The 10,659-nt window shown below is 34.3% G+C and overlaps 1 protein-coding gene across 6 annotated transcripts in view; it reads right to left on the bottom strand.

Annotated features, from left to right (window-relative positions):
* Positions 1-3,005: 3,005 nt before the first annotated feature.
* The window catches only part of SpdS (Spermidine Synthase), a 121,010-nt gene continuing 113,356 nt past the window's right edge, over positions 3,006-10,659 (bottom strand). For 5 of the 6 annotated variants that reach the window (XM_090408139.1, XM_090408140.1, XM_090408141.1 and 2 more), the window contains 2 exons: positions 7,464-7,586; positions 3,006-3,941 (listed from right to left, as the gene is read on the bottom strand). In XM_090408139.1, coding sequence (XP_090264265.1) covers positions 3,879-3,941; positions 7,464-7,586 — 186 coding nt within the window. In that variant the 3' untranslated portion in view covers positions 3,006-3,878. Of the gene's footprint in view, positions 3,942-6,401; positions 6,464-7,463; positions 7,587-10,659 lie in introns of all 6 variants that reach the window. The other variant, XM_090408142.1, reaches the window with a different exon arrangement.

The following is a 10,659-nucleotide window of genomic DNA, read 5'->3' as shown; positions in this document are numbered from 1 at the left end:
TCAATATCCACATGCAGTTCAGCTCCAAAAGTTAGTGAATCAACTTCTCACCTCTATCAAAGGAGTGAGGAGTTGATTCCTCTTATTCTTGTCCTTAATACTCACCCACACATGGCACAATTGTGTTACAGGTTTTGCAACCTTGTGGCATGTCAACACAGGATGTTGCTAATATAATATAATATTAACTATAGCATTTAGAATAAATTTTCTCTTGAGTATATTACTAAGAGAAAAGCCACTGCCTATTCCAGATTTTATAAAACTTGAACATATATTTGTTATATTCTCATGTTTTCTGAAGTATCTCTCTCAAAGTAAAAATTTCATGTTAACTCCTATTTGGCATTAATCCAGCATGTTGTTCCCTAATTATGCTTTCACAAATTTCTCAAGTATGCTTGCAAATCTTATCTCAAATACTTGGTACGAAGGCGTTTTTGTAATTCTCCTTACATTTATTTCTCTTTTTATAGGTGTGCTAAGATCATCTGGAATTTGATTTTCTGAAAGGTGTAGAATGTGTGTGGGGGGATTGGTGCTTTTCAATAACAACAGGAAAAAAGATTTCTGCTGTTATTGAATTTCATGTTTGAATTAATAAGGCTATGAGAGTGGATGGAATATTACGATTATATTACAGGAGTGTGCAAAAGAGCTGGCAGTGTCCTTGAGTTGATTGCTCAACAGAATTCAATAGGAATAATCCCAGAAGAGTAAAAATAGTGCCACTGGATAAGGGAGACTCCAAATCAGTAATGTCCAATTATTGGACAGCATGTAAATCAAGTGCAGTGGTGAAAGTGTTAGATAGGCTGGTCAGAAAACAGTATACTATAATCACCTAGAATTTGATTTTTCTGAATGGTGCACTACAGCCATTATATAAAACATATATATATTCATCTTTGAGCCCTTCTAGATACTCCAATTCAGTTTCTGTAAGTTACTGATCCCCCCCACCTGCACTGGTGATAAAGAAACAATGGAAAATGTTCTGAGGTGAATAAGACTGTCTCAGGACTCTGGAATATTGATTATAAAGAAAGATTAAGGAAATTTGGTCTTCAGAGCTTGGCTTGGTAGACAGGAGGAGTGATATGATTGAAATGTTGAAGTTGGAAAGAATAGCTTATCAGGCACAGGTGAATTATTGCATTGGATTATGGATGATGCAAGAACAAAAGGTCATGAGTAAAGAAGCAAATATTTTTTTTTTTTTTTTTTTTGTACAGTGGGTGGAGCAAGTTCTCCAACACTGAATGTTTTGATTCAAGGCAAGGTATGATACTTAATGTAGTCTGACTCCATGGAGGTTTGGAAGTAATATTAATACTACATATGTGCAATATTTAATGAAACAACATAGCAATTTTATGTCAGAACAAGTGGTTTTTGTTTATCCTTAATCTCAATTTTTTTTTTTTTTTTTCATGCACAAAAAAAAATTGCAAAATAAAAATTAAATCATATTCACAGTTCACTTCGATGTACCATGAAATTACTTCTACTTTCACAAAGAACATTCAATCATTGGAACAAACTTTCACAGAGTAGTGTGCAGTAAGATTCTTTAAATTCACAGCAACAGCAGATGAGTATTCAAAGACAACAATTTAGCTTAAATGGTATCCACAATAGGCTTGTGTTGTTTTGTAGAATACTTTTGCTGAGAATGATTCGCATGAGACTCCTAGGATTCTAACTAAGCTATCCAGGATTCTAACATAAGTGCTGTTATGCTTAGCTTATACACACTATATTTAATAATATGAAATTTATAATTATTGTATATGACAAATTACACAAATGAAGAAAACCCAAATTGTTTTTTTCTTATGTCCTAAGATAAAAATTACATTAATTAGTTATTTAACCAAAGCAATTTATTCTGCTAATATTACTCAAAATTGTATTATACTTTCAAATCTTCAATTACCAATGTGCTTGCATTTTTTTTTTTTTTAGCTCATCTAGATATTTTTCCTTATCAACTCCAGCTTTGTAAGGCTGAAGGTACCATAATATGCTGTCAAGTATATGTAATTCACCCAATTTTTTTTTTTTTTTTTTACAAGATGAAACACTCAAGCCATACATGGTTACCAACTTAGTTATGGAGGTTCCAATTTATCAAGCAAAACGAATCACAGCAGGTGCTTGCAGCACTCCACCCTTTTTTTTTTGTGCAAAGTTAAATGTAATAAAACTACCATTCTGTAAAAGTTTATTTACAGTTGTAGTAATTCTGTAAATCAACTACAGCAACAACAGAAAAACCAAGTGAAACACATACATGAAAAACTATTCCTAACTAGGCAAGGTGCCTGTTGGAGGTCTCCGACGTAAACTGGGATCAGAAGTATTTGTGCTCCTGAATTTTGGGAAGTTTTATGCATCCATGTTGATTCAGGTTATGCTGATTCCAGAGGACTACTGTATATCCTAAAAATGGAATCTCATCTAAATTTGCTGCAATGATAATCGTTTTCTTCCAATTCATTTTATGGGTAGTATCTAGATCGTGCTCTGCAAGGCCCGACTGACTGACTGCAGGTGCTTTTTTTTTTTTTTTTTTTTTTAAATATATGTTCTATGTGGGTGGTTGCAAATCTTACTGTGTTGATAGCAGGCCAATTTGCTCTATATACATTGTCCTCTCAGTTCCTGGTGTATATAGTTCCCTGTTCTTGCAAGTTGGCCTACTATGGACAGACAGTAAAATCTGCCACCATCCACACAGAACATAATATATCTGTAATCATGACTATGGTCAATTGTGCTTTGCAGACCATGATCCATTGCAGCAAATTTAGAAGAGAAAGACTATTCTGAGAATCTACAGCTGCTCTCAGAAATCATGTTAGCCAGCCCAGACTTGCAACAGGTGCCCATAGAGGGCACCCCCCTTCCTGGTTAAGACTAGTCTTTCTTCCATGTTTCACTTAGTTTTGTGTGTACACACATTACAAATTTTGTACTACATAAAGATGTGACAAACAAAATAATGGAAAAATTAAAGTGTTTATTCTTTCCTAATGATGTTTTACTTCATTAAGCCTCCAACATGAGTTCCTCCAAGCATTTAAACCTTACACATATCAAAAGTTCATTTGTCATCTCATTGTTTTTTCTCCCCCTCCCCTAAGCAAATTTTCACATTAGTGATCAAATTATTATAACAAGAATGTGAAAGTTGTCGCTGCCTAGGAGCTACTTTCATTCAGCTGGGAAAATTGAGTTCTTCTGTGAGAAGGTTACATGTAACAAGATGTGAAATGTCTTTGACTTAATTATGGTTTACATATATCACTAATGACACTGATTTAATTATGAAATTCCTTCTAACAATTCACTTAAGAAATGGAAGGATTTAACTTATAAAATACTGGAACTTCTATTATGCAACAATTTATTTTAAAAAAAATTAAGTATTACAGTTTGAGTTAAAAATATAAATTTTCATTTAAACTTAACATTCACCAATAAAATAACTTCCAAATTTTAGCTTTTTCATTAATATAATAGTCTGTTATACAATCATCTGCCACATATATATCCATATCTACAGAATGATGTTTAAGAAATGCAAAATACTATAAAAGATTTTTTTTCAATTTTTTACAAAATCTTCAAGTAATCAACTTGGAATATATTGCTTTAAAGGATGCAAAACTTTTAAAGTTAACAGAAATATGAAAGATATACAACAATTCAGATACATAACATATGCCTTTTTGAAAGCAATATGCATCTGAACAAAACTTTCTTCAAGGTGCATTTATTCCAAATATACCCGTTGCAAAAGTTTTGGTCCCATATCAAAGGATTCATCAACAATTATAAATGGGGCACCATAATGAAACTATAGGGTGGATTTACTTCTGATCTGGAGATGTTTCACAAATAGTATGACATTCTCCTTTTTGTGGTTTCAGTTCCTAAAAGATAAAATGATTCAAGTTCTTGATTAGTTATTAGTGCAGAATGTTTACATGCACATACTAGAGAAAAATAAATAAAATACTTCCACTGAACAGCAGTCTTGTTACCTGTCAGTTTGGTCCATGACTGCCACCATTATATAATAAACATCCATTATGAAATTTACAAATGTATATAGTCCGTAAATAAAAAAAAAAAATAAAATTTTTGCTCCAAGCAACAAAAAATACTACTACAGTGGTACCTCGCAATTCAACAGTTGAATTGTGCAGGCCGACACGTGCGTGCATGGAATTGTGCGATGTCATTTCTTGTTGGGCTGAGTTGGTGTTTGCTCGTGTTGTTTGTGCTAATTTTCAATTCTGCATTTTTCAGAAAGTTAAAATTTTGTGCATCTGCAGTTTTTTTTTGAGTGAAATTTAAGAATGGATCCAAAGAGAAGTGAACAGAGGAATAATTCAGGAAAGAAGCACACTTGGTTGAGCATAGAGAAGAAGAAGAAATTGTAGATAAAGTGCAGAAAGGTAGAACAATTACAGATGTAGCTCAAGAGTATAGCATTCCTAGGTCAACTGTGGCAACTTTTTTGGCAACAGAGAGAGAAGATTATGGGTGCTAGGGTGTCTGCTGGAGCAATAAAGATTTATGACAAGAATAGATCTTCAATCAATGAAGGGATGGAAAAGCTGCTTATCACCTGGATTAGACAAAGACAGATCCAGTAAATCCAGGTAATGATCTGTGAGAAGGCTAGGTTAATTTTTGAAGGAATTGCAGAAGAAAACTCCAGGATGTACCTCAGATCAAACAGAGGAATTCAAAGCAAGTCAAGGCTGGCTTCACAGATTCCAAAGGTAGAACAGGCATCCATAGTATTCTCAGACAGCAGGAGGCTGCAGAAAAGTTTTTAAAAAAAATTTGATTTGAAGAATTTAATCAGGAAGGAAGGCTACCTGCTACAGCAAATTTTTAATGGGGATTTTGAAACTGAGTTATTTTGGAAGTGTTTACCAAATCAAACCTACATCAAGCAAGAAGAAGTGAAGCTCCCAGGACATAAGCCTATGAAAGATAGGCTTACCTTGTTATTGGCAGCAAATACAAGCAGAGACTTTAACCTAAAGCCACTTCTGGTCTACCACTCAGAAAACCCTTTGTGCTTTGGGAAGAAAATCATTAAGTCCAAACTGCCAGTGATGTGTAAATCCAATGCAAAAGCCTGGGCAGACCAGCAAGTTTTCAAAGATTGGATTCTTGAGGTGTTTGCCACAAGTGTGAAGAAGTTCCTCACTGACAACAATTTACCTTTGAAAGCACTGCTGATCCTTGACCATGCTAGTGCCCACCTTCAAAGACTCAGAGGACATTCTTGAAATTAACTTTGACTTCAAAGTCCAGTTCTTGCCTCCAAACACGATGTCGCTGATCTAACCCATGGATCAAGAAGTGATTGCGTGTTTTAAGAAAAACTTTACACCAAGGCTTTGTTCTCATGACTTTTCAAAGCGACTCACTCTTCTGACAAGACACTGAAGGACTTCTGGAAGACTGAGTTCAACATTCTCCACACCATTTCCTTTATTAAACAGTGCCACATGGAGTGACACAGAGAACCCTTCATGCATCATGGAAGAAACTCGTTCCTAATTTTTTTCAGGATGACAACAGTGCAGACAAAGCAGCTGCAGCCACGGCAGAGATCATTTTGACAGTGGAGAATCTCGACATAGAGGAGGTTAATGAGGCTGATGTAGAAGAGCTTGTGGAGGATCATAATGATGAACTGACCGTGGAAGAACGCAGCAAACAAAGAAGAGAAAGAGGAATTTCACCTGAAGAAGAGGATGGCAGGGAAAAAGGGCCAATGCCAACAGTTGCCATTAAAGAAGTTTTATTCCATTGGTGCAATCTGTTTGTTTGGAATGGTACCCCAACATTGCTGATGTGAGTAGAATGACAGACTTGTTCAACAACACTATCATGTCACTTCAAAACCATCTTGAAAAAGAGAGAGACAGTCCACCTTTGATCAGTTCCTCAACCCTGTTCAAGCAAAGAGGAGACGAGAAAAGGTAGAACAGGATAAAGAAGACTCCCAACATCTAAGGCTCAATAGATTGTATGTATTGTGTATACAATAGTAAAATACGTAAATAAAGTAAATAATATGGTGTATTTCTTTCCCACTCCCTGGTACGACAACGAATTAATCTATTTTCCATACTTATATGTGAAATATTGTTCTGCAATTCGACATCAGTTCGGCGATGGATTAGTGTTGAATTGCAAGGCACCACTGTATTGGTATTTAAGTCTGTATTTCATGTTATGAAACTAGTTTTAGTTTGATGTTATGAAATATTTACTATAAAACATGGAAGTATTCTGTTTTGTATAATAAATAGTAGCCTGATTTCCCACCCCCCACTCATACAATATATACAAAAAGTACTTACCATTCAATAAAATCTCCCACAGTTATCTTGCTAACTCAGCAACAGGGTGCTTGAAAGAAGACCTAAATTAAATTCAAGCGTCAAGTAAGGGAACTTTTTAGAATCCTTTCTTTCACTGGTTTACAGGACAGAAACTCAGGTTTTTTGTCCTGTAAACTAAAGAATATTGACTGTAAAATCCATAACATATTAGGGACAGCAAGATGGCAGCACTTGTTTGCCACTTAAAATTAATGATAGTCTTGGGCCAGCTATCTCTGATTGGCTACTGGTGAACCATTGAAACAATGCCTCAATGTTGTTTGTAAGCTTACATTTTCTGAATTTTTTTTGTTTGCAAAAAAAAATTTTTGTCCCTAAATTTTAGAAAGTTGGTTTATAAAGAATATTATGGAAATGTAAACATCTTTATTCTTCCACAATGTAGATAACCAGTGAAGAGGACAAAGGAAAACTTTTTACAAACTTAATTTTTTGCACCCTATTCTAACTCACAACTGACCGACTTTTTCACAAACAGAGATGCTTTCTTTTATCAGACATGTTTCTGAGGGAAGGGTTTATTTTTAATCTGATTTTATATTTGTTTGTAGTATTTAGGTAACGTGGGGGAAGAGGGCCAGAGACTAGACAGACAAGTTTCCCAAGTGTAAGATTAGGTATAAACCATCCCATAATTTGATGCAGATCATCATAAAAAGCTAAGTCAATCCTTTCATTTTTGTCTATTCCAAGAATTGGTCATTCAAGAACTACTGCCAAAATTTGTACAAGATATGTTTAATACACTTGATATACAATTGAGCAATTGTATGAGAATATGCATAAATTAAAATCATTGACCTTTTGCTCATTACAGCCATGATCTTATTTATTTTTACTATTTGTGTTTGTTACAAAGTTCAACTGTATTATAATACACTGCATAACTTTGAATTCTATTAATTTTTCTTGTTTTTTCTTAAGATGCAATCTGAGCTATCTACATTAAGCAAAAACTAATTAACTGAATAAAATAGTCAATAAATGTCAAAATAAAATAGTTAATAATCTTCAAGCTACCTCTGAAATAGATACTGGTAATACAAAGGCTGCTTGATGGACTTCTGTGGAATAGTACCTCAAATTCAAATTAACGATTTCCTCTGATGTAAATGCCCATAGTGGATTCCTGAAATCAGTTTCCTGCGAGTAATTTTAATCTAATATTAAAAACTCTTCCTTAATAAATATACATCAACTAAAAACACATTTAATTTTAAACCTAATATAAAAATAATTCCAGAAGCCTGTTATCATTACCATATTTTGTTTAACGTTTGAAAAAGTTGAAATTACATATCATATACATGACTTTTCTGAAAAAACTGTCCTTGTAATCAAAATTAAAATCAAAACAAGCCAATTAAATTTCAATGCATGGTATGTTAATCTCATATGAAACAATTTCCTGAGGACTGGCTAAAATGAGCATTTACATTATTGAAGAATGAAATATTGAGAACAATTCAGGACAATCAATTTCATGATCCATGCTCTTAAAATATTCCTAATAACCATATAAGGTAGTATGAGGGGGGGGGCAAGAAATATAACACGTAGGCATACCCTAGTCATATAAAACATGTTCCACAATGATGTTCTATAGAGAATCACTGCCTCTTCCCCTTTAGATGTATGCATAGTTTAATGTTTTTTTTAAGCAGCCACGTGTGTAAATTATATGAATAAAGCATCTTACATCAGATATGCAAAAAAAAAAAAAAAAAAAAAAATTAGAATAACTTTCTAAAATGAAAAAAGTTATTCAGCTTGGCTTAAAGGTACATGCAAGTCAGTTTGATAATCAATCTACACCATTACCAGATTTTCCATTTTGGTAATGAGACACATTTATGGTTACATAAATATGAGTCTCATAAGTATTGGTTTATAAGACATATATAACACTTTTCACTTCACTAAGAAGTTCATCTTTGTTTTTAACAACAGCAATGCAAGTTAAGTTTAGCTTGCAGACCATCATAGTGTTCGATCACCAAAATTAACCATATTAATCACGGTATGTAATGTAACAGGATTACACATCTTTCCACTGGAAGCAATAGCACCAATATTAACAGTAAAAATAATAAGCAGTTCTGGGTCAGAAGTAAAACACTTGACCAAAGACTAGAGACCGCAGATATGAGAGTCCTGAGAAAGATTATAGGTGTGAACAGATGGCATCAATGGCAATATCATATTAAAAATGAGGATATTAGGAAAGAACTTGACATTGTCAGCATCCAGGAATGCGTTAGCAGAGCTAATCTCAGGTGGTATGGTCACTTAAACAGAATGGGCGAGGAAAGATTAGGAAAACAAGTGTTCTCTGCCAGGTTGGCAGCAAAACGATCCAGAGAAAGACCAAAATATAGGTGGATTGATACGGTACAAAGTGCTTTAGACGATAGAAATATAAGATCTAATAATGTTGGAGTCTTGACAAGTAACAGACTGATTTGGAGGAAAATTGTAGATAGGAAGTTAGTAATGATGTAATTTTTTCATGTAGTACTGTCATATCCTGTACACCCCTTGAGGGTACATGGCAGGAATTTGATGATGATGATAATTCACTGCAAAACACCAAAATACAAAGAGATGTAGCCAGCAATGACGACATAAACAAGCAGTTTATAAAAACTGTGCATTGGTCGATTCATTGGAGGGGGAGGGGGGGGGTCATGTTGCTAAAACGGTCATATGAGCTGATTGTTGACCAAGAGAAAGACCAAGATATAGGTGGATTGATATGGTACAAAGTGCCTTAGACGATAGAAATATAAGATCTGATAATGTTGGAGTCTTGACAAGTAACAGACTGATTTGGAGGAAAATTGTAGATAGGAAGTTAGTAATGATATAATTTTTTTCATGTAGTACTATCATATCCTGTACACCCCTTGTGGGTACATGGCAGGAATTTGATGATGAAAAAAATATCTTGGGAAAGACTAAAACTTTGAACTCTACTTTTGTCTGAATTGCATCCATCAGGAGGGTTTAGATGAGTATGACACTGAATCATGGATAGGATGTTGCAGTGCAAAGTGAAAGCAGATTTTTCATAAATATTTTGTATATTTCAGATTAAAAATATGCAACTTAAAATATTTTAAAGTCATCAAAAATATCTGAACTATTTCAAATTTAAAAAATTGTTAAATAAAAAAATCCAAGTAATACGTAATTACTGAAATTACAAAAACCGAAACATGTATTATCTCTACTAACAAGAACCGTTGGAGATTTTATTTTATATTGCTCCAACCTACAAAATGTATTTGCAAACTAAAAGTACATTTTGTTTCATTGGTGGGCTAAGGATATTTGTTTCTATTATCAATAATTTATACAGGGTGTCCCAAAATTCACGCAAGAAGTAATTTTGATAGAAAACACAGGTTTTTAATTAAAACTTGTAATTTATGATTGATTCATAAAGTATACAGTATAGGGTTATGCATGGAATAGCATATCGGGTAAATGGCCTCCACGGCTTTGCTAGCACATATGCACTCTTTTGTCGAAATTTTCCATGACCGTTTTGCATAAACGTGGCTGAATTTCGTTGATACAGCGCTCAATTTCCTCCTTCAAGGCGTGGGCTTGTTGGCATAAACCTTAGACGTCAAAAAACCCCAAAGAAAAAAGTCCAACGGCGTTAAGTCACATGATCTAGACGGCCAATTCTGATCACCAAAACGGGAAATTACACGACCAGGAAATGACTCGTGCAGTAATTGAATTGTTTCTCGGGCTGTATGGCATGTGGCACCGTCTTGTTGAAACCACATGTCGTCCACATCCATATCTTGCAATTTAGGCACAAAAAACTGGATTATCATGTCACAATAGCGAGCACCATTAACTGTTATTGCCTTACCAGCCGCATTTTCAAAGAAGAATGGACTGATGATGCCATCAGCCCAAAATCCACACCAAACAGTGACACGTTGTGGATGCATTTGTTTCTCAACAATCACTCGTGGATTTTCTGAATCCCAAATGCGACAATTGTCGATTAACGAAGCCATCAAGATGAAAATGAACGTCATCGCTGAAGATGATTTTGTTCGAAAAATAAGCATCCACTTGTTGTTGTTCCATAATCCATTCAATGAACTCTCTTCGCTTTGTGTGGTCAGTAGGCTTCTGTTCTTGAGTCAATTGAACTTTGTAAGCATAAAGATCAAATATTTCGTGAGAATAT

The sequence above is a fragment of the Typopeltis vanoorti genome, chromosome 18, assembly GCF_054136105.1.
Source record: "Typopeltis vanoorti isolate ZY-2024b chromosome 18, IOZ_Tvanoo_1.0, whole genome shotgun sequence".
In the NCBI taxonomy this organism is placed as follows: domain Eukaryota; kingdom Metazoa; phylum Arthropoda; class Arachnida; order Uropygi; family Thelyphonidae; genus Typopeltis; species Typopeltis vanoorti.
Note: the sequence above shows the minus strand (reverse complement) of the source record. Positions and strands in the feature narration are given on the sequence as shown.